At 49.5% G+C, this 22,811-nt stretch overlaps 2 protein-coding genes across 9 annotated transcripts in view; one reads left to right on the forward strand and one right to left on the reverse strand.

The window, feature by feature from the left end:
- NUP188 (nucleoporin 188) overlaps positions 1 to 13,265 on the forward strand; it is a 70,434-nt gene extending 57,169 nt beyond the window's left edge. For all 4 annotated transcript variants that reach the window (XM_075015259.1, XM_075015261.1, XM_075015262.1 and 1 more), the window contains 8 exons: positions 176 to 334; positions 1,142 to 1,279; positions 1,925 to 1,999; positions 8,709 to 8,918; positions 10,557 to 10,688; positions 10,850 to 10,920; positions 11,315 to 11,444; positions 12,153 to 13,265. In XM_075015259.1, coding sequence (XP_074871360.1) covers positions 176 to 334; positions 1,142 to 1,279; positions 1,925 to 1,999; positions 8,709 to 8,918; positions 10,557 to 10,688; positions 10,850 to 10,920; positions 11,315 to 11,444; positions 12,153 to 12,323 — 1,086 coding nt within the window. In that variant the 3' untranslated portion in view covers positions 12,324 to 13,265. The remainder of the gene's footprint in view (positions 1 to 175; positions 335 to 1,141; positions 1,280 to 1,924; positions 2,000 to 8,708; positions 8,919 to 10,556; positions 10,689 to 10,849; positions 10,921 to 11,314; positions 11,445 to 12,152) is intronic.
- Positions 13,266 to 16,348: 3,083 nt separating this feature from the next.
- SH3GLB2 (SH3 domain containing GRB2 like, endophilin B2) overlaps positions 16,349 to 22,811 on the reverse strand; it is a 40,495-nt gene continuing 34,032 nt past the window's right edge. For 3 of the 5 annotated variants that reach the window (XM_075015062.1, XM_075015058.1, XM_075015060.1), the window contains 4 exons: positions 22,352 to 22,452; positions 21,867 to 21,881; positions 18,794 to 19,061; positions 16,349 to 17,939 (listed from right to left, as the gene is read on the reverse strand). In XM_075015062.1, coding sequence (XP_074871163.1) covers positions 17,832 to 17,939; positions 18,794 to 19,061; positions 21,867 to 21,881; positions 22,352 to 22,452 — 492 coding nt within the window. In that variant the 3' untranslated portion in view covers positions 16,349 to 17,831. The remainder of the gene's footprint in view (positions 17,940 to 18,793; positions 19,062 to 21,866; positions 21,882 to 22,351; positions 22,453 to 22,811) is intronic. The other 2 variants (XM_075015059.1, XM_075015061.1) reach the window with 1 other exon arrangement.

Genomic DNA, 22,811 nt, shown 5'->3' on the forward strand with positions numbered 1-22,811 from the left:
TCTGCTCACCCTCTGTGGCTCTCTACTTGAGAGCAGTTATGGGAATAGAAGAGGCAAGTTCTGTCACATGTGGCACGGGAGAACTCTGATGCTGTTGTGAGGCATGTGGGATGTATTTGAGGGAGCAGAAAAACAAATAAGCCATGTATTTTGTTTCTGTGGCTGCTGTGTTCAGACACCTGCTTCTTCTCGTAAGTCTCTGGATGCCCCATCCTGGCCTGGTGTCTATCGTCTCTCCATATCGTTGATGGAGCGTCTTCTTAAGACTCTCAGGTACAACTTCCTGACAGAGGCACTGGATTTTGTGGGTGTCCATCAGGAGAGGATTCTTCAGGTATGTTCACCGCTTTGCCTGTAATGGCTCCGTTGTCCTTTATATAACAGTAGTAGCTTATATGTGCTAGGCATAGAAGATATAGTCCCTGCCTCACACAGCTTATATTCTTCAGAACATAGGTGAAGAGTCAGGAAAAGGGATATACAACCCAGTTGGTCAGGCATGTGATAGATGCATGCCTTATTAGCTGCTTGATCCTGGGTTTATTCATCACTCGTCCTCTTGGGGGATGGTTATCATTTTGCTTACAGCTGTTTCATGCACTCATGATACAGTAACAATTGGGGCTGCTGGGTGACAGTCTAAAGTCTGTAACCATTTGGCTGGTAAAGGAGATACTGAAATCTGTTCTTAGGGGTGACTTCACTTGGCCTTTGTAAGTTAATGCAAATGCTGCAGTCAAGGTCCAAGTGTCCCCTTAGGTGGGCAGACCAACTATTTGATATTTAAATCCCTCTGACGGCTGAACTTTGTGAGTACAGATTTGCTGAAAAGCCCTGTTCCTAGGTAGGTGCTGAATTGTTTCTGTGTTAGCAAACTTCCTTGACAGATTGCTCTCTTGTTCTGGGCCAGGAGCACCTGATGAATGGAACTGGCTAACTTTGTAAATCTCAATGAGTTGAGAATGTCTGCACTGTCTCCAGTCTCTCTTGGAGCTGGTAGTTCTGCAGCTGCTTTCTTCTTGTGAGGATGCACTTCCAGGCACAATGGCAAATCTGTGTGTATTCAGCTTTTCCTTTGAGTCATGAGATAAGTATTTTTGTGCTCTGTCTATCATCACCTGGATCATTTCTCTCTTGCTAGTGTTTGAATGCAGTACGCACAGTACAGAGCCTGTCCTGTCTGGAAGAAGCTGACCATACTGTTGGCTTCATTCTTCAGCTCTCCAACTTTATGAGGGAGTGGCATTTCCATCTTCCACAGCTCTTGAGGGACATACAGGTAGGAACCAAACCATTCCTGTGTTGTACATTTTCGCACACGCTGCCTAGCACAGCAAGGCAGTGTGTAATGTCTAAAGGAGAGAATTTGTAGACAGTCCTTTCAATAAAGCTGTTTTAATAGGGATAGTAAAAGGCCATTGAAAGAAAGCAGTTCTTTATCATGAAGTGTTTCTGGACCTTACAGTCACACAGCAAGATACAGTTAGTTGAGTGGGACTTGGAAGTGACAACTTTTGGAGAATTGACTGTCTTAGTGCATATGGGTTGGAACCTCAGAGTTAAGATACTTTGGAAAATATTTATAAAATATGCAAACTCTTGATGTCTGTTCTCTGGGGTGGGAATGGGTGAAAGGGGATGATGGATCACTTGAAGATTACCTGTTCTGTTCACTCCCTCTGGGGTATTTGGCATTGGCCACTGTCGGAAGACAGGATGCTGGGCTAGATGGGCCTTTGGGCTGACCCAGTATGGCCGTTCTTATGTTCTTGTTCAGGCTGGATTTTTTTCTTAATAGTTGGGATCTCATATTAGTATATAATCTTGTGAGGGGACTCAGTGATGGAGAATTTGGATGCTTGTGTAGGTTGCAGCTCTGGAGAGTGTCAGCTATGGATGGATTACATTTTTCCCCTTGTTTCAGGTGAACTTGTGTTACCTCTGCCAGGCTTGTACCTCCCTCTTGCATAGCCGCAAAATGCTTCAGCACTACCTACAGGTGAGGGCCTGGGTTCCTGGAAAACTGAAGGGTGGGAGTTCTGGGCCAGGGTCCCTCACTCATAACCAAACAAAAGATCAATCAGTACCCTGTGACTGTTTCCAGGGACAGTTGTTGCTAACCATTAGTAGCTCAAGAACTAAGGTTCTTCTTCGAGTGTCCCCGTGGGTGCTCCACATTAGGTGTCGGGCTCGCCCGGCGCCGCAGATCGGATCTTCCAAGCAGTTTCTGCCGGACCGCGCATGCGCCGGCGCGCGCCGCTCCCTTGCGCGCTCCCGGCCATGTGCGCGATCCGGTCCCCGCCAGTTCCTCTTAACCGCCGTTGGCTGCAGACGGAATCCAACTAGGCTAAGGCCAAGTAGTGTATTCAATGGCTTTATCTGTTTTTTCTTAAAGTTTTTTCAGGCACTTAGGCTACTATAAGCTAGCCGGTTGTTATTTTGTAAAAAAAAAAAAAAAACAACAACGAACAAGCTAGGAGAGGGACAGCTCAGCCAGTCCCAGTAACAAGCGCCGGAGGCCAGGAGCTAGGGCTATCAGCCCTCCGGCTAAGGCAGACCATCGGACGGGGAAAACGGCACAAAGAAGGTGCTAAGTACCCACTTAAAAACACAAAGACTCACCAACAATGTCCTCTTCAGGCTTTAAAAAAAAAAAAAAAAAAAAAAATGCTGCTTCTTGACAAGGCCCTCCAGCCAGAAGTGCCGGAGCGGCCGCAGCAGGAGGGACCCTCCGGGGCCCTTAAAAGGAAAGCTGCCTCCCTCACCCCATCAGCGCAGAAACGGAGGAAAGTATCTCCAGCCCGATCCCTGCCGGCAGCAACAGCGAGCGGGACGGGAGGAGCAAGCAGCCCCCAGCCGCAGCAACAGCTGATCGGCGGCGGCACGGAGAGCCACGTGGAAGCGGCTCAGCCTCCAATACTCAGCCAGCCGCCCCGCACCGCAGGCAGGGCGGCGGCTAAGCAAACGCCGGTACTGGCGGCACCGCAGGCAGCGGCACCGACCCCCGGGGAACCGGCGGTGCAGAGCGCGCAGGCACGCAGCCTGCCGGCACCGGAGGACACCGCACATGCGGCATCGCCCTCGAGCGTGCCGAGCTCGGTGCAGACGGGGCCGGAATCCCCTGTATGCTCCCCAGCCCGATCCCTGCCGGCAGCAACAGCGAGCGGGATGGGAGGAGCGAGCAGCCCCCAGCCGCAGCAACAGCTGATCAGCGGCGGCACGGAGAGCCACGTGGAAGCAGCTCAGCCTCCGATAATCAGCCAGCCGCCCCGCACCGCAGGCAGGGCGGCGGCTAAACAAGCGCTGGTACCAGCGGCACCGCAGGCAGCGGCACCGACCCCTGGGGAACCGGCGGTGCAGAGCGCGCAGGCACGTAGCCTGCCGGCACTGGAGGACACCGCACGTGCGGCACCGCCCTTGAGCGTGCCGAGCTCGGTGCGGACGCCGGAATGCCCTGTATGCCCCCCAGCCCGATCCCTGCCGGCAGCAACAACGAGCGGGACGGGAGGAGCGAGCAGCCCCCAGCCGCAGCAACAGCTGATCGGCGGCGGCACGGAGAGCCACGTGCAAGCGGCTCACCCTTCGATAATCAGCCAGCCGCCCCGCACCGCAGGCAGGGCGGCGGCTAAACAAGCGCCGGTACCACCGACCCCTGGAAAACCGGCGGTGCAGAGCGCGCAGGCACGCAGCCTGCCGGCACCGAAGGACACCGCACATGCGGCACCGACTTCGAGTGTGCCGAGCTCGGTGCGGACGTGGCCGGGATCCCCTGTATGTCAGGGGCGGAGTTACCTCCTCAAGGGAGGGGGAAGACTGCACACAAGAGGAGGCATTGCAGCCCCTCTCCGCACAGGGCTGTGTAGTTGCTTTCTCACAGCCCTCCGCTATGTTGCAGACTCCAACTAGAAGGCAGGGGTCCCCCCCCTCCTTGGCCTACCCAGAGCCCCCTTCTCCATTTCTGCAACCAGCCTCACCCTGGCTGGGACCACCTCCACCCTTCCTGGGATTTGAACCGCTGGACTATTAGGCAAAGTCGCTCTCTCCAGGGTCTCGACGGTCTCCCTCCCCCAGACGCAAAGGGTATGCACCAAGGGAGTGGTCTAGGTCACCTTCCCAAGACCAGTGCTTATACTGCCGTGGTCGCCCCTACCACGCAGGGCATAGACACCATCGGCAATCTACTAGGGAAAGATCCCTACGAACGATCTCGTACCCCCAAGGGCAATTGTGACCGGGGACAGAGACTTAAGCATCTCAGGGGGGACTGGTTATGGAACCCCGAGATTTTTCCTCGCACACCTCTAGTGAGAGGGTGTACCATCATCAGCAGGAACCGGAAGGGTCCAGAAAGACGTACCCCAGCGGTTCCTCGCTTTCCTCCCCGGATGAGGCTACGGCCCCGGGGGGCGTCCATCCTCCGGACGATCTCAAACAGTTCCAAGAGCTGTTTTACGAGGGTGGCCTTCACGCAAGGCTTCCAGACAGCAAAGGTGCAAGAGCAACACCATAAGCTCCTCAAAAATCTGAGACCTCCGGCCTCCTCCAAAATAGCAATACCGCTGATGACGCAATCTTGGAGCCTGCCACTATGATATGGCAGACTCCTGCGACTATTCCGCCTGTCCACAAAAGAGCGAAAAAAAAAAAAAAAAAAAAATACTTGTGCCCACGAAGGGCATGGAGTTCCTGTTCAGCCACCCACAACCAAATTCTTTGGTGGCGGAGTCGTCGCAACGTGGGGGAATAAACAAACATGCCAAAAAGCTAGAGCTGTTGGGCAGAAAGGTCTACTCCTCCTCCACGCTACTGTTGCCAATGGCAAATTACGCAGCGCATCTAGCGAACCATAATTTCAACAACCACATTAGGTTGACCTCCCTCATGGACTCGCTTCCAGAGGGCACGAAACCAGTGCTCAAGGCCATCATCCGACCATTTTATAACCAGTGGCAAAGGATCACCACAGACACATGGGTGCTGGAGATCATAGCCACGGGGTACGCCATCCCCTCCCAGTTGCTCCCACCGCCATGACCTCCACCCGGGGCCCCACCTCCGGGAGACCTCCCATGTAGCGAGGCTCAAGCAGGAGGTAGACCATCTCATGCTCGTAGGGGCAGTGGAAAGAGTGCCGGAGCAACTGCAAGGGAGAGGGTTCTACTCGAGGTACTTCCTCACGGGGAGGTCCATCTTAGATTTTCGAGGCCTCACCGGTACCTGCGCAAGCAACGTTTTCGGATGATCACAAACGCCTCCATCCTTACGGCACTAGACGATGGAGATTGGTTCGCAGCCCTCGACTTACAAGGTCCTACCGTTTGGGCTCTCCTCAGCCCCCAGAGTCTTCACCAAGACCTTGGCAGTGGTGTCAGCCTACCTGCACAGACAGGGGGTATTTATATTCCAGTATCTGAATGACTGCCTACTCAAAGGGGCCTCAAAGGAGGAGGTACTACGCATAATATGTGTCACAGCAGGCACGTTCTCTTCGCTCGGCCTGCTTATCAATCTGACAAAATCAAAGACAGACCCCACACAGGACATAGAGTTCGTAGGGGCACGCATAAATTCTATTACAGCGAGGGCGTATCTACCAGAGACTCGCTTTCGGGCCATCGGCTCCCTCGCGCAAGGCTTCACCTTCAGCCCTATGGTGCCGGTTCTGACGTGCTTACAGCCGCTGGGCCACATGGCAGCAGCAACGTTTCGTACAACAGAACGCCAGGTTACACATGCGCAGCATGCAGCATTGGCTGGCGAGCGTATACAAACCGGCAGCACACACTGTTCACAGGATGGCGTCGCCCACAACGGAGGTGCGCAAATCCCTGCAATGGTGGGTAAACCCAGAGAACCTGCTAACAAGGGTACCCTTCCACCAACCACACGTATTGGTTTTTCTTACTACAGATGCCCCCCTCATAGGGTGGGGAGCACACATGGGCGAAGAGGTGACGCAAGGGCTGTGGTCCTCTATGGAGCAGTCACTGCACACAAATATACTGGAGCTCAAAGCAGTGTTCAACGCCTGCAGACACTTTCGAGACCAACTGAAAGGCAAGGTAGTCGGGATCAGTACAGACGATACCTCCACCATGTTTTATATAAATCGGCAAGGAGGAGCTCGGTCCCGTGCCTTATGTGTAGAAGCAGTCCGGTTGTGGAACTGCTGCATCGCCAACAATGTAACCTTGAAAGCCTCGTACTTACCAGGCGCTCGTAATGTGAAGGCAGACCAGCTGAGCAGGCGTTTCGCACTCACGCACGAGTGGCAGATCCGTCCCGATCTGCTGCAACCGATTTTCCACGCATGGGGTTTTTCCCCAGATAGACCCTGTTTGCTACTCAGCACAACAAGAAGTGCCCACAATTCTGCTCCAGGGCAGGACTGGGACGGGGGTCCCTGAGGGATGCCTTCGCGATCTCATGGAGGGGCCCCCTGCTTTACGCTTTCCCTCCCACAGTGCTCATCCACAAAGTGTTGCAGAAAGCCAGGAGGGAAGGAACCTGAATGATCCCGATAGTCCCAACGTGGGATCGACAGCAATGGTTCCCCCTATTCCTGCGCATGTCGGACCGGCCACTGAGGTCCCCTCCGGTGGCGCAGGATCTGCTCACGCAAGCCCAGGGGTCCATAGTGCATCCGCACCCCCAAAGCCTGCGACTACAAACGTGGTTAATCCATGGCTCAGCTCCCTAGAGAGCACATGTACGGAGGAAGTGCAGCAAGTCCTAGAAAGTAGCAGGAGGACTTCCACCAGGAAGACCTTCAAGCAGAAATGGACTCGCTTTACGGCATGGTGTTCTACCAAACAGCTAGCCCCCTTTCGGTGCCTATGGCTGTGATATTAGAGTATTTACTGGACCTCAAGAGAGGAGGACTCTCGCTATCCTCGTTTCAGGTCCACCTGGCCGCCATTTTGGTGTTCAGACACGAAGAGGAAGGGCACACGGTGTTCGCCCATCCCATGGTTACCAGGTTCTTCAAAGGGCTGGTAAGCCTATACCCCCCTCAGAAACCGCTTCCACCTCTGTGGAACTCGGACCTGGTGCTTAATGCGAAAAGGGGACCACCGTTTGAGCCTTTGGCCACGGTTTCCCTCCGCCTCCTTATGATGAAGACGACCTTTCTTCTCGCAATCACGTCAGCTCGCAGGGTGAGCGAGCTTGAGGCAGTTATGGCAACGCCGCCCTGCGCTGTTTTTCCAAGGAGGCGGTAACCATACGGCTGCATCCAGCCTTTGTTCCTAAAGTTTCTTTCTGAGTTTCATACTAACGAACCTATTGTTTACCCTTGTTTATCCAAAGCCTCATAACTCTAACAAAGAGGTGCGCCTACACCTCCTGGACGTGAGCAGGCGCTAGCTTTCTATATGGACAGGACCAAGTCCTTCCGGAGAACGGATAGGCTCCTAGTCTCTGTCGCTCCCAAATCAAAAGGAGAATGTCTCTCTTCGCAGAGAATCTCTAAGCACATCGTATCTTGCATAAAAATGTGCTACAAACTCAAAAAGACTCCTTTACTGGCCACGCCCAGGGCTCATTCCACTAGGGCGGTGGCAGCATCAACAGTCTTTTTTCAAGGGCGTTGCGCTAAAAGACATTTGCAGAGTGGCGACCTGGTCATCCTGTGACACCTTCGCCAAACATTACGCCCTTCACAGGGTATTCCAAGAGGATACCCGTCTCTTGGCAGCGGTCCTCTCGGGGACATGCTGCACATAATCCGATTACCCACCTCCTATCTTGGGTTACTGCTGGGTAGTCACCTAATGTGGAGCACCCACGGGGACACTCGAAGAAGAAAGAAAGGTTACTCACCGTAGTAACGGTGGTTCTTCGAGATGTGTCCCCGTGGGTGCTCCACTACCCGCCCATCCTCCCCGCTCCGGATCTCTGTTTAGTGTTTTGCAGGAGCATCCGAGGCGGTTGGTCAAGGAACTGGCGGGGACCGGATCGCGCACATGGCCGGGAGCGCGCAAGGGAGCGGCGCGCGCCGGCGCATGCGCGGTCCGGCAGAAACTGCTTGGAAGATCCGATCTGCGGCGCCGGGCGAGCCCGACACCTAATGTGGAGCACCCACGGGGACACATCTCGAAGAACCACCGTTACTACGGTGAGTAACCTTTCTTTTAGTTAATTGTAACGCTCCACAACCAAAACCTACAAAGTACAGCTGTAAAATAGGGGAACTTTTGTGGGCCAGTCATATAAAGCAGAATGTAGCTAAAGTGGAATGAGTAGCCACTACCTGAACTCTTATTAGCTACTTCTGAATTCCCAGCTGTGCTGAGGGGAAGCTGCGTCCCAGTGATTATTGTACATCCCTGGTTCCTCGGCATGGGGAGACAGTGAGGTCTTTGTGGTTTTGCTTGATTTAAAGTGATGGTGATCCAGACTCCAGCTCTTGTATCTCAAAAGAAATTGTAGGGGGAAAGTGATGCACTTCAGGCCCCTTCCAAAGTGTGCTCATTGAATACATCTATACGCTGTGCCCTTGCAATAAAGATAAATCAGCTTCTTGTGATGGAAGTGAAGCATAGACCTCAGGCTTCTTATAGTTTGCCAGCATAGCCTCCTGTAGGGCAAAGCGTGAGTAGTGTGCTTTAAGGATTCCTGATATGGGTAACTTAGTGGTTGGCAAAGGTTGGCCAAAACTGCAAGGGACAGCCTCTGTATGTGTCTCCATTTGACTTCCTTCTTCACAGACGAAAAATGGTGACTCCCTCCCATCAACTGTGACACCTCGAATGCAACGCACCCCCCATGCCTCCTCCAAGCACCCAAGCCCTGAGTCAGAGGCAGCCGAGCAGAAGGCGCTGCGTACAGTGCAGTACGGCCTCTTGAGAATTCTCAGCAAGTCTCTCGCTGCCCTACGCCACTTCACCCCTGATGTCTGCCAGATCCTCCTCGATCAGGTACAGGACTGGGAGCGTGATGTCTTGCGGGGAGAGAGTTTGAGGCACTCTAACTGTTAGTGTGGGTCTCCCAGGGGAGCCACGGCCTGTCCCATTTGTATGGGAGACTAATCTCTCTCCCTAAAACACACCAGAAGTCCAAACCTGCACCCCAGACTACCCAAACTGAATGGCAAGAGCCATCTCTCAATCTTAGGCAACCAGAGTGAGCATTTTACTGCTAGTCATCAGTGTCCGTGTGTTGGGACCACCTCAGGTGGTGAAATAGGAGGCACCCGTATTTACCACACTACTCTTTTCAGGCTAAAGAGCATAGCGGCCACATGGCTCTTTGGCATGGATCAAAACTAATGTGCTGTAGCAGTGGTTTTCACATTCTGGGTCCAGCCCCCAAAGTGAGTCATGACCCCATTTCCATTGGGTTGCTAATGCTGGCATTAGACTTGCTGTGACTCACGTCTCAAGGGCTTCAGACCTGGGTGGTGGGACTCAGATTACAGAGCTTTGGCTCTGCCACTCCTTCTTCAGGATGATGGGGCTCAGGCTTGGACTTTGCCCCTTTTCTGAGGCAGTTGGCCTCAGGCTTCAGTTCCTTGTCCTGGGGTCATGTAGTAATTTTTGTTGGTCGCTGTGCAGCTGAGATGACAGCATCCCCTACATCAGACACTTCTCTTGTCTATAGTCAGTGTTCCAGGCAACTGGAGGTCAAGCTTTGATCTCCTTACTGCTTCATAACACCGTTTTCACCCCTCTACTTTAAATAGGGGTGGTGCCCACACCCAGACCATCAGCACTCCCATTAATGCAAACAAATTGCTGACCCCTGCTGTCATGTCTGTATCTGCCAGCTGCTCCGTGAAAGGTGGAGCCCAAAGCACGAAGTCCAGGTCCATGAATTCTGTGGAATCAGACAATGATCTTGCACACTCCTATCAGGGGATTGAAAAGTGGAGGTGCAGATATATTTATAGCTTTAACTGGAATTGTTTAGCAGAACTTGTGTGTGAGAGACAGACACACACCTAGGCTCATCTCCCTCAATTTACCAGAGGAGACTAACGCTCCAGCTAGTCTTACATCCTAATTCTGTGGGCAGACTATGGATCTGTATTAACAGTGTAACTTAGTGGGTGGATTACTGGACTGGAACCCAGGAAATCTAGGCTCTGTTCCTGATTCTGCCTCTGGTTTGCTGTGGGGACCTTCTCTTTGTGCCTGCATCCAAGTCTACACATACTGGTGATCAGCTCTGCTGCAATGCATGCAGTGGGGATCAATTTAGCTGGTCTAGTGAAGACCCACTAAATCAACTACAGAGAACTCTCCAGTTGACTCCAGCACTCCACCAGACTGAGATTAAGGTAAGTTAACAGGAGACACTGCCATAGACACTGTAGTAAATTGATCTAAGCTATGTTGACTACAGCTATATTATTCATGTAGCTGCAACAGAGTAACTTAGGTTGACTTACTGCAGTAGCATACACAAGGTCTCTTTCTCCAGCTGTGACGTGGAGGTTATAATGCTGACCTTGCTTTGTAAAGTGCTTTGAGATCTAGTGCTGTGTAGAAGACAGGGCGTATTGTTACAACATATCTGTGCTGTTTGGAGTCACTCCTGTCTCTTCTTCCCTCCAGTCCTTGGACCTGGCTGAGTACAACCTTCTCTTTGTTTTGAATTTCACCACACCTGCCTTCGACTCAGAGGTCCCTCCCTGCTTTGGGACCCTCCTGGCCACAGTCAATGTGGCCCTTAATATGCTGGGAGAGGTAGGAGCCCACACTTTTGTAATTCTACCTGTGAAATCCAAAGAGGCTGAGTGGAGGGCAGAGCATCTGGAATGTGTTCTGAGCACTGTTCAGCTGCCCCAAGCAGTTGTCCTCTCTCTGTGCATCATCAGGCTGTAATACAACTTTCCTTTCCCCACCAGCTGGATAAGAAGAAAGAGCCCTTTGCTCAAGCTGCAGGGCTGAATACTCAAGAGGAGACTAAAACTCTTAAGTAAGTCTCTGAGTATCTTTCCTTCCCTGTGGCTGGGGAGCAGAGGCCTGGTGCTCCTTGCCTGATCCAAGCGTAAGTGTAGTTTCTGTCCAATTCCATGTCAAACTGTTCAGCTTTCCACCCAAGCCCCCCCCTCGTAAGGCAGGTAGGGCTCTTGGGATGCTGATGTGCAAGACTATCCCTTACTGATTCAAGCTGTTCATGTGCACAAGAGAAGAGGCGGTTGTTGTTTGTTACCCATTCTGGTCCAGGCTAACTTTACCTATGCAGTAGGGTGACTTTTCCATTGCCCCAGTATGTAACCAGGTAGCAGACAGTAGCTCTTGGATGTGTCTGTGCTGGAATTCAATGACACTGTTTTGCTCCTGCTAATTCATGGCATTTCCTCACACAGGTCTTTACTCATGTTTACAATGGAAAACTGTTTCTACCTACTCATCTCCCAGGCTGTTCGGTATTTGAGGGACCCAGCAGTGCATCCACGAGACAAGCAGCGGATGAAGCAAGAACTCAGCTCAGAGCTGGTGAGCATTGTGGAGTTGGTTTCCTGCCTTCGATGCCTTGTGCAACATTCCTTTCTCTCTTTAGCTCCTGCAGACTTGTCAGTTGGGGTGCCCCAAAGCCATCCCTTTTCAGCTAGAGCTTAATGGAAACAGCTGTGCACAGAATCCCCCTAGACTTAGTACATGCAGTGAAAGGATTCAGACCTTTCTAGTGGGGCTTGTTAAGGCCATCCAAGTATCCTCCTGTGTGTAAGGCTCAGCGATGCCTTGGAGGATGCAGATGCACCGCTGCTTAGAATCTGCAGAACAGATGTGATTAAAGCCCAGAACCAAGTAACCAACTCCATTCCTGGATCTGCCACTTAATAGTACTCTTTTTGAGCAGGGACAAGCTGGTTAAATGTGACAAGTTTCCTCAGGCGTAAAGGGGGAATATTGACCTGCCTTACAGGTATCCAGAGACTTGTCATAGTGCATAAAGCATATTGTGATAGGACAGGAATTGATGATGTGCTTCTGGGGTGCCCATTTCCATCCTGGTTTGTCCCTTTGGCTGTGAACAATTCCATGTAAACACAGTACAGGCAAATGACCAGTGACTGCCTCAAGACCTCTCCCTTCTTGTGGGTCACGGGCAGGTGGCACAGTCTCCCAGGCTTTCTGTCCTGTGACAGGGAGGGAGTGCATGTGTGCTGGGGAAGCTAACGCATTGTTTACTTCTCATTTCAGAGTACACTGCTCTCAAGCCTATCTCGCTACTTCCGCCGGGGCGGCCCCTCTTCTCCAGCCAGTGGGGTTCTCCCCTCACCCCAGGGAAAGTCCACCTCCAAGATGGGCCCTGAGGGGCAGGAGCCTTTGATCCAGCTCGTACAAGCCTTTGTCAGACATGTGCAGAGATAGGTGCTGAGCTATTGCTGCCTCCCCTTTCAGAATTGCACCAGGACTCCTCATTTCCACAAGAGAATGCATCGTGCTCACACCCAAGCTGTAACTTCTGCTGGGGAGATAGAGCCTGTTGAATGCTTGCACCTGAGTGGGAGAGAACATAAGGAGGTCCAAGAACATTCTGTTCAAAGAACGGCTCAGTCCATGCATGGGCCTTGTCTGCTGCTCCCCCTGCTAGAGCAATCTGGCTGGGTTTAAGTGTTGACTAATCAAAATCTTATTTTTATAGCTTGTACACAGCATCTGGGGGACAGGAGGCAGGTTTTTAAATATTTTCCTTTGGGCATTATCTCTGCTCTTAGTACCAGGTGCACTCTTCCTCTCCCCATCAGTAAGAGTTTGGTGAGGCACAGGCTAGCAAGCAGCCAGCAAATATCTTTCTATTGCTATTTTTGTATCAAATGGATGCCAGTCTGCTGCTGGGTTGGCAGAGCTGGGTTAAATGGTATAAGTACACACCTGTGTCCCTCCTGCTGTTTTGCATGTGATGTATATTTCTAAAGACTAGAAAAATGCCTCACCCCCCAAAGGTTTTTAAGTCAAAATTCCACTGCTCCAGTCTTGCATTTTTTGTAACTGTGCCCTATTTATACTGATATTAAAACATTTATAAACAACAGTTGGGCTTGTGGGGATTTGGCTTAGGCCAGAGCAGCAGTTTCTGCAGTGTGTGCATCTTTGAGGTGATAGAATAGTGCTACTGGTTGACTTACACACTGTTGTAGGCATGTCAGTCTCTGGCTAGGAACGTGAGGACAATTATTGGAAATTTCTAAGCTTCCCTCTTTCACCAACCTGGGCTCTGTGTAAGCTTGTCTCACCCATCAAAGTTGATTGCATAAAAAAATTCTTATCTACCTCTGCTGTCACAGGGCAGTTCAGATACCTCCTCCATCAGCTTATGCTAAAGGTATCTGACACTTTAGCTAATCATCTTTGAAAAGTCCTGGAAGGGGGGAAGAGATTCTAGAAGACTGGAAAAGGGCAAATACAGTGACAGTGTATAAAAAGGGGAATAAGAGCAACCCAGGAAATTCAAGAGCAGTCAGTTTAACTTCTGTGCCAGGAAAGATAATGGACCAAGTAATTATGGAATTCATCTGCAAATAGCTGGAAGAAAATAGGAACAGCCAGCATGGGTTCATAGAGAGAAAATCATGCCAGACCAATCTGATCACTTTCTTTGATAAGTCTTGTGGATAAGGGAGAAGCAGTGGATGTGATATACCTAGACTTTATAGGTAAGGCATTTGTTAGTCTTGCACGATCTTATGAATAAGCTGGGCAAATACAACTTAGATGGGGCTACTAGGAGGTGGGTGCATAACTGCTTGATAGCTGTTTTCAGAATAGTTATTAGTGGTTCACAATCATGGTGGGAGGGCATAACAAGGGGGAATCCACAGGGGTCTGTTTTGAGACTGGTTCTGTTTAATATCAATGATTTAGATATTGCCATACAGAGTACACTTAGTAAATTTACAGCTGATACCAAGCTGAGAGGGGTTGCAACTGCTTTGGAGAATAGGGTCATAATTCAAAATGATCTGGACAAACTGGAGAAATGGTTCAAAGTAAAATAGGAAGAAATTTAATAAGGACAAATGCAAAGTACTCCACTTAGGAAGGACTAATCAGTTTCATGTACACAGAATAGGAAGCTACTGTCTAAGCAATGAGTACTGCCGAAAGCTCTACAGGTCATATTGAACTTCAGGCTAAATGAGTCAGCAGTGTGATGCTATTGCAAAAAAAGCAAACATGACTCTGGGATGCATTAACCGGAGTGAGCAATTGTTCAACTGCCCCACAAGTGGCTGCCGAAGCAGTCCTGGAGCCAGCCACACCAAATGTTATGAGGTTCTGGCAAGTCAGAGAATTGGCAATGGCTGTGACGGACTCACCTCCCTCTTTATAGTGAGCGAAGAGACCAGGAAAAGGTTGTTAGTGCTTATTCATACCAGGCATTTTACTGCAGCTATCACCTCAGCCTGAATTTACCCAGATCCTTTTTACTGCCTAGCAGAGATGGGAAGAAGGCAATAATTCAGAGACAGGAAGAGCTATGGTTAATGACAGGAGGGAGAGAAGGCCATATGAGTGGGCCTGCTGAGAGGGAAGTGCAGCACAGGAACTAAGGCCTGGTGTTATTTGGAAGAGACAGGTGCTCACGCAGCAGCTGAATTGGAATACAGTTAACACCAGTAGCAATACAAACAACTCAAAAGGTGCAAACTTGGTACTTAAGGAAACAGACATAGCTGGGGGAGTGGTCAGTAAAACCAGCCTCTGCTTGTTTCTCTCTGAATAGAAGATAGGTAGCTCTTGGTTCTGACCACTTAAATCAATCTGATAGTGGTCAGGTTACAGTGGAGAGCCCACTTCATGCTTGGTGATTGTCAGCTGTAGAGTGGTATTGGCTTTCTACAGTGTTAGTGCCTGAGAAGTTTATAGCTGTGTTTAAAAGGAGCTGTATTAAACAGCCAATACATTTCATTTGACAAACATTCGTTTTAGTTGTATGTCAGCTGTAATTAGGGCTAGTAATAGACAAACCAGACCTCTCACTGCAGGCTGCAGCAAGGTTGGTTCTCCCGAAGTTCCTTAAATGTTATTGTTTCATAATCTGTTAACAGCATGATAGTTGTGGAGAATTCAGATAAACCAGTGAAGGACCAGGGATGATACATTGAGGGTGTCAAGGGAATTAAGAAGAATGAGGTGAAAGTTTGGTAATCCTTCAGATAATATTGAAAGTTGAATAATCAATTACTACCTCATAAGTTTAAAATAGTCAGGAAAAACCCTAACTCATTAAAGTGTTACAAGTTGTCGGCAGTGTGCATCTGTTTTAGATCAGTGGCATAACACTTTTTTCCCTACCTCAATGAATCCGGACGCACAGCCCTAGGAAGCAGTCTGCCATCACTCTCCAAACAAACAGCTCTCTCTAAAGCAGCCTTTAAGTTTAAGGCACACAAAGCTATGCTCTGTGTATGCCTGCTAGAGGCAGAGCTGGTGACTGAATTGAGGTTTACTTGGTCACCTTCATATCCAATCAAAGAATGAGGGCTCCATTGGCAAGGAGGCGGAGTTCATAAAGCTGTTCAGAGGAGAGGAAATTTCCTAGCATTCAGCAACTGCATCCAATAAAACAGCTACTTTGACTTTATTTGCCAGTGCCAAATGTAAAAGACTCCCAGCACCATTTGGAGAGAGACTAGGTTGGTACACACTACAAGCCACAGCAGGGTTTTCAGTCTTACTGCTGAGGAACAGCCCAGAGTGGAGAGGTCTCAGCTGTGCCCATGCTGGTCACAGGGATGATTAAAGCCTAAGAACTTGGACTGGATGGTGCAGATTTTTTGTATTTAACTGCACAATGGACACCTACGCTTCAGTAAGGAAGCCAAGTGATCAAGTAGCAGGGTACATTTGGGACTTCTCCATTGCAGGTCAGGGGCAAATTTAGGCTAAAAACAGCAAATACAGAGTTTATACTGGCAATGAAGGAAAAGTCAACCTCCCAGTATTGAGATTGGCAAGGTTACTGGTTCAGAATATGATTGCAGTTTTATAATCCACACCTGTGGTCTGGGATAGGGAAAGAGGGCTTGGAGATAGCAGCTGTTCCTTGTTAATTCAAGTTGCTACCTACTTCACTTTTATATCAGAATCTATTCTAATGCTATAAGGGAGGGTAGGCAGACTAGGCCTTCTCCAAACCCCACACTTGAGTGAGCAGGGTGCAGAAATGAATGTTCTTAACAGTCCGCCTCCTCCCACAAGCAGACATTAAAAACATCATTGGCATGTCTGGAAAGCACCACACTGATGTTGAGTTTCAGAGTCTTGTTTAGTCTCAAACTCATGCTGATAAGGCTGAGCAGCAGTATTGCCTGGCTCTAACTGTAATACCTGATGCAGCTAGCTGAAAAGTGAAGCAGCGTGGAACCCACACAAGATACTGAGACAGGAGGGCAGACTGATTGTTTATTGGCAAATAAGTACTGAAAACAAAGAGCCCTATAGAGACAGGTGCCCTGTGCCCTGTTACATTAGGATGGTCACAAAGCAGTCAAAGAAGAGTGCAAAGGATCAATGGATAAACAAGCAAGTCAGTGTCTCTCTAGACATGCCAGGGAAGAGGTAGTGAACAAAGATCCTGGTACATTTGAATGCTTCTCCAAAACAGCCAAAGCACCTTCATTTCTCTATCTAAATCCCTTAAGTGTTGAGCTCATCGCCTGAAAGCTCTGTCAAAGCAAGACATGTTTACTACTTTATCCATTCAGCTCTGTGGTATTTGTGATGGTTCAGGTTACAAGGGCATCCTGGACAGCCAAATGGGAGAGAGGGATGAGAAAACAGAACCATTAACTCTTGGCATATGGACAAATAAGAGGCTCATTGTGAATATACAGTGTTTCAGACCACCCATCCCCCATGCTGTGGTAAAAGGTACCAGGTGTGTTCACTACCAGCAGGATGAGACAAAAGCATTTAAATTAAATTGGATTGTTAGAGTAGCAGGCTAAACCCCACCACCCACAAAAGGAGGCCTGAAAAAACACCAAGAGCAGTGCGCCTGGACAACACAGGGAGCAAAAGCTTTTTAAAGCCTTGTTTACTCAGTCCATGCCCAATTGCTTGGAGGAAATGCAAACAAGATGCACAGTTCCTTGCACTGAACAGTCATTTAGTTCTTGCACTACTGGCCTGGGTGACTAGTGAAACAAAAGTTTTGACTAGGCAGGAGCCACCAAGCACCAGTAAAGCCAAGCAGGGCTGCTACAAAGCCCCAGGCTATTGTTCATCCATGGGTAATGGAATGCTCTGGGAGGGGGGATTGTGTTCTCTTAGAGACAGGCTATCCAAATACAGCTACATTCTCTACTCCTTCACGGCCTTGGTCCTTTTGTTGGAGCATGCTGGGGGGTGTTTTAGAAAGCGTTCCAACACCCTTGCCCCACTGGAATGTGTACAGTAACATGGCCCAAGCAAGGGTACACTGCAAGGAGTCTCTGAGAAGACAAAAGGGAGGCGGGGGAGACATGCACCCAATGCAAAAACACAAAAAAATCCATTTAGTCTCAAAACACCATGAACGAAAGCCAGCAAAGGAAAAACCCAGCTGGCTCGTGGAAAGCCACCAACATTAAAATGCAAGCAGGGCAGGGGAAGAGGATCAGTAAGGGAATCCCAATACATGACATAACCCTTATCACTAACCTCAAAACAGGCTGTATAGACAGGTTATGAGTTTGGCTCAAGGGGCCTTGAAAGGTGAGGGGCCCTTCCTCCCCCACCAACCATCAGCCTAGTCACCTCTTTCCAATTCCCATGTTAGCAGTGAGTGAGTTGACCCTGAAGAGAGCAATGGTCTTATGAAGGAATTGGCATTAAAAATGCCAGAACATGGAGGGCTGCATTTTGCTTGTAGATTCTCCTTCCTGCCAGCATTTAACTGAGCAGTTCCAAGTAGGTGACAGGAACTTTGCCTTTCTGGTTTCCCCTCTCCCCTACGAGCCAATCTGGGTCCATTCCTGGCAGGCTATACACGGTGATTAACTGGGGGAGAAAAGAAAATCAGATAAAATCTCATTTCTCAGATGGAGCCAGGAACCTAATTGGGTTCGTGATTTATTTACATTTCCTGAAATAGCCATCTAGTTCCCACTACTGCTTCCCAGAGCTTCTCTAGACCTTTCCCCAAAGCTTCCTTTGCCCCATTAGGAGACATACTCCTGCCTGTGATTCTCCAGGGACGTTTCAGTAGCTTCCAAGTCTGTAAGCTGTTTTGTTATGGCAGAGCTTCAAGCCACCCCCATATTGTCTGTCAGGCACATACCCGTCAGGCTGCAGTGCTGCATGCACATTCCCCTGACTGATGGCAGGATTTCAGAGGCATTATCATGAAGTTGCTTAAAACTGTAGCCTGCTCTGAACTATTATTCTATTCCTAGGATGTTTCTACCAGCCCAGTGGTTGATGACTGTTCTATTCAGCCCTTAGCACCAGAGATTAAATCAGCCTTTTCCTCTCACATCCAGGCTTGGGTAGGTGAGAAGCAGCTGAAGATCTTCGGATAACATATCTAGGCCTTAGTACATTAACGGTGATAAAGAGACGACTTCAGTGGAAGCAAAAGGAAGCCAGCAAGGGCTTTTGGCAGACCTAGGTCCAAATTCTTCAGTGCTGGGTTCTAACTGCAGTAGAGGTGTGACATCCACTGTATACTGGGGTAAACAAGGAGAAAGGCGCACTGTCTCTTAGTAGCTCCACTAGTGAACTGAGTGAGAAGGCTGCTAGTTCCAGCACCCAGGGCCTGCCAAGCCCTACCTCAGCATTGCTGTGCAGCAATGCAAAAAAACACCCACACACCACCCCAGGAAGTAGTAGGGCATTCAGGGGCAAATACCTACCTCATCTGCTAATAGCGCCAGCTCACTGCTGTCCGCCGCTTCATAATCATAGAGAACTCTGGCCTTCCGGGTCCCGCTGGCTGGAGGCTTGACATCATTCAGGTTCAGTGCCCCCTCAACAGCTGTGGCAGGGGTAGGTGCCCCACCTACAGTGGGCACAACAGGGATGGTGGGCACAGCTGGAATGGTGGCAGCAACAGTAGTGGGAGAGGTGGTGGCTGGAGGAGGCGATGTGGACTCTGCGTTGCCCACAAATGTACCTGGAAATCTTTGTAAGAGGGAGAGGAAAAGGCAAGTTAGCCAGGCTCCCACACTGCACAAGCGAGGTAGCCTGTCAGTTCACGACCAGGAGCAGTTAGCAGGAAGGGGGCTTTGAGCTGTCTCTCAGAGGGCCACTGCATAGTGACTAGAGATACAGGAGGGACATGCAGAACAGCCTGTCAGCCCAGCGTTTGCAATCAAGCAGCTCTCCCCCAATATTCACATTACACAAAATGTGCTTGTCTGTAGCAATAGGTACGGCCTTATCGTGCACTCACGCTTTGGACAGCAGTGTTCACGCTCACAAGAGTAGAACAGATGGTTCTCCACTCCCCCCCTGCAGTGCTGCACTACAGCCTTGCCAATGCACCTGAGGCCTCAGTAGCAGCATTGCCCATCCTCCCTTAGGAGGCTCGGGGAAGCCACGCCCAGCTGGGCTGTAGATCAGACATGGACTACGGAGTATGCTACAACAGTTTTAACCCAGGACAGATCTGAGTCCTGATTTCTTGTGACGAAGGTAGAACAAGGCAGTGTGGCCAAGCACTGGACCAGCACTTCATCCATGGCTTCATGTGCAACCCTGGCCAAGTTGGGTTCATGACCATCTAAATTATTCTCTCATCTGCTGCCAGCACCAGCACAATGTCTCCTACTCCCAAGTCTTAGCTGGGGACTCTAGGCTCTACTCTATTCAGTCAGTAGTTGGGGACAGTTTAACACAGTTACAGACCTCAGGCCCCCATTAAAGCTAAACTGCCCCTATGTCTGGCCACATGCCACTTGTCATCACACCACCCTACTGTTAAAGAGGCACTTGAAGAGATGGACATTGCAGACAAGCTAAGTGAATTCTCTGAATTGATGGTCACTGCAAAGGAGGTTGGGGGAGATTCTCAAAAAGCACAGCTCTGATGTGACTAACAAGTCCTGTCCCAAACTGATGGATCAATAAAAGGTTTTAGAACAGCTAATTAAAACAGTTGTACGTCACCAGGACCAGAGGGTATTCACCCAAGAGCTGTCAAGAAACTCAAATAGGAGATTGCCAAACTGTATAAGCAACCTATCACTGAAATCAGCTTCTGCACCAAGTGAATGGAAGGGAATTTTTATTTAAAAAAGGCTCCAGGTAGGGAGCGTAGCTTCTGCCTGTTACCTGGTATGGACACTGCAGTAAAGAGCAATCAGCCACACAGAAGAACACAAGTTCTTGGGGCGGTAGGGGGAAAGGAGTCCCAGCTTTAAAGGAGGTACGGCTTCCCTTTGCCGATTACAATTCCTTAAGGGAGTCAGCAGGACCACAGAAAAGGGAGCTCCAAGCCATACTGTGTATGAGGACCTTCAGAAAGCCTTTGGCAAGGTTCCTCACCAAAGGCTATTAAGGAAACTAAAGCCAGAGCTACACTACAGCTAACCGACAAATGGACTCTCTTGGGGATGTGAATTAACTAACCTGAGTGATGTAATTTGTGCTGACTTAAGCAAAAGTGGGGACAGTGCTATGTCAGCAGCAAAGCTCCTCCCGTCACCATAGCGACCACCACTCGCAGGGGCTGGAGTTAGGCTGACAGGAGGAAACTCAATTGGTGTAGTGGCTGCCCTCGAGAGCTTACAGTGCTGCAGCTGTAACAATGCCACCATCAATTCTCTAGTGTAGCCATAGGAGACGGGACAGTCTTCTTACGGATCACTAACTGGTTAAAGGACTGGAAACAGAGGGTAGGAAAAGGGCCAGGTTTCAAAGTGAGATGAGCAGTGGGATCCCCCAGTGATCTGTACTGGGACTGAGGCTGTTGAACAATATTCATAAGTGATCTGGAAAAGTGGGTGAGCAGTGAAATGGCAGAGTCTTCAGACAGTACAAAATTGTTCAAGGTTGTCAAGTCCAACACAGACCGCCGGGTCTCACAAAGCTGGGGAGTGGTGGAGGGGAGGGATTGGCAACAAGATGAAGAATGAAATTCAAAATAAGGCACAATGAAAAAAAGAACATCTCTATAAATAGCACGAGATTTGGAAAGGGTTAGAAGTATGTTAGGAAGGGAAGAGGGAACAAAGCACAAAATATGCCACTGTATAAATTCATGGTGCACCCACACCTGACTTATGCCCAGTCCTGGCTGCCCCATCCCAAAAGGATGGAGTGGAACTGCAAAAGGTTCAGAGAAGGGCAAATAAACATGATTCAAGGATCTGGAATAGCTTCCATCTGAAGAGACAAAAGGTGAGGACTGTTCACCTTGAGAGAGCTCTCGAGGGTGGGAAGCAAGTATGATTGAGATTATAAGATCATAAAGAGTACACGAGAAATCTGGGTCTAGTTAACTGATTTAATTAGGCAGCAAGTTTAATGCAAGAGGGAGTACTTCTCTCCCCTGCCCCCACCCCAAGCACAACTAACTGGTTGATCCCATTGCCAAGGGATATAGTGATAGTCAATAGAATAACTGGGTTAAAAAGTTCATGGAGGTTAGGTCCGTCAATCCTGGTGGCAGCTCTAAACCTCTGACTGCCAGGAGCCAGGAACAGGCTAACTTCATAGTTACCCTGTTCTGTACTGTCTGCTGTAGCTGTGGGACTGGCCACAAAGTGAGGATATGGGGCAAGGCAGATCATAGTCTGATTCAGTATAGCAGCTCTTACATTCATGCTTGGTGCAAAACCAACTCATGCTCAGCACCATTTCAGTTAGACCCTCATTGGCACCTGCAGGGACTAACAGCTGTTCCAGACTCCACAATTAATTCATGATTAACGTGACCAGAGAAGATAAGAGCTTTCCTGATCTTATATAGGGCATCTTACTTACATTTCTCCTCTGGAGCTGCAGGCATGGGAAGAAAAGCGAAACAATCATTCGACAACAGAACTATCTGATCAAGTCAAACTGCACTGACTACTAGCCAAGGAATACCTCTCCCCACACCCCATCGCCAGCTCTCCAGCCATTGCTCTGACAGTGCATGCAGCATATGGAAGTTCATCGCATAGGTACCGAAGTTAGAGTTCTGGGTGGAAAGACATTCCACCTGAAATGTGAAGAACCGTTGATCCAATCTGGTTCCCAGTCTCCCAGGTCTTAAGATCCATTTAGAAGGTGAATGCCAATTAAATACCCCAGCAAAGCCACCCCAATCCCTTTTGGCCCATTACAGAGGTTGCTCAGAGGAGCTCTCACAGAAATAAAGCTTTAAGGACCTGATTTTTAATTCTAGCCTCAGGTTTGTGTGTGTTCAAAGGATGCAAAGAGACCAGAAAACGAAACCTCAAAGGTAAGAAGATCCCATCCCATACCTGCCCAGCTGCTTCTGCAGGTCCAGCATGTACTGGTAGCCCTGAGCATAGTACGTAGTCTGAGATTCTACAAACTCATGGAGACAGCGAAGGTGATTTACCTGAAGGGAAAAAGACATTGTCAGCTGGTCTGTGCGACCTAGAGCAAGGGTGCAGCAGCATATAGGAACACCCCACTACAGGCATGTATTCCCAGTATAGGGAAGTGGCAACAGAGACATGTATGGGCAGCAAGGTGTAGGATGGCTTGGGTACCAGACACTGTCATCTAAGAGTTTGGAGACTGTACAAACAAGGGGATGGGGTCTCTGACTGGTCTTCTGCTCTAACTGCCTGAGCACTGGCTTGGGAGCCCTGCTGGCTGGTCCCCACAGCTCAGGTTACTCCCTTTAGATGACAGGAAGAGCCAGGCTTTGCCACCTTGATGAAGGGCATAGACACCTGCAGAGCTGTAGATGCC

This window comes from Carettochelys insculpta, chromosome 21 (genome assembly GCF_033958435.1).
Source record: "Carettochelys insculpta isolate YL-2023 chromosome 21, ASM3395843v1, whole genome shotgun sequence".
NCBI classification, from domain to species: domain Eukaryota; kingdom Metazoa; phylum Chordata; order Testudines; family Carettochelyidae; genus Carettochelys; species Carettochelys insculpta.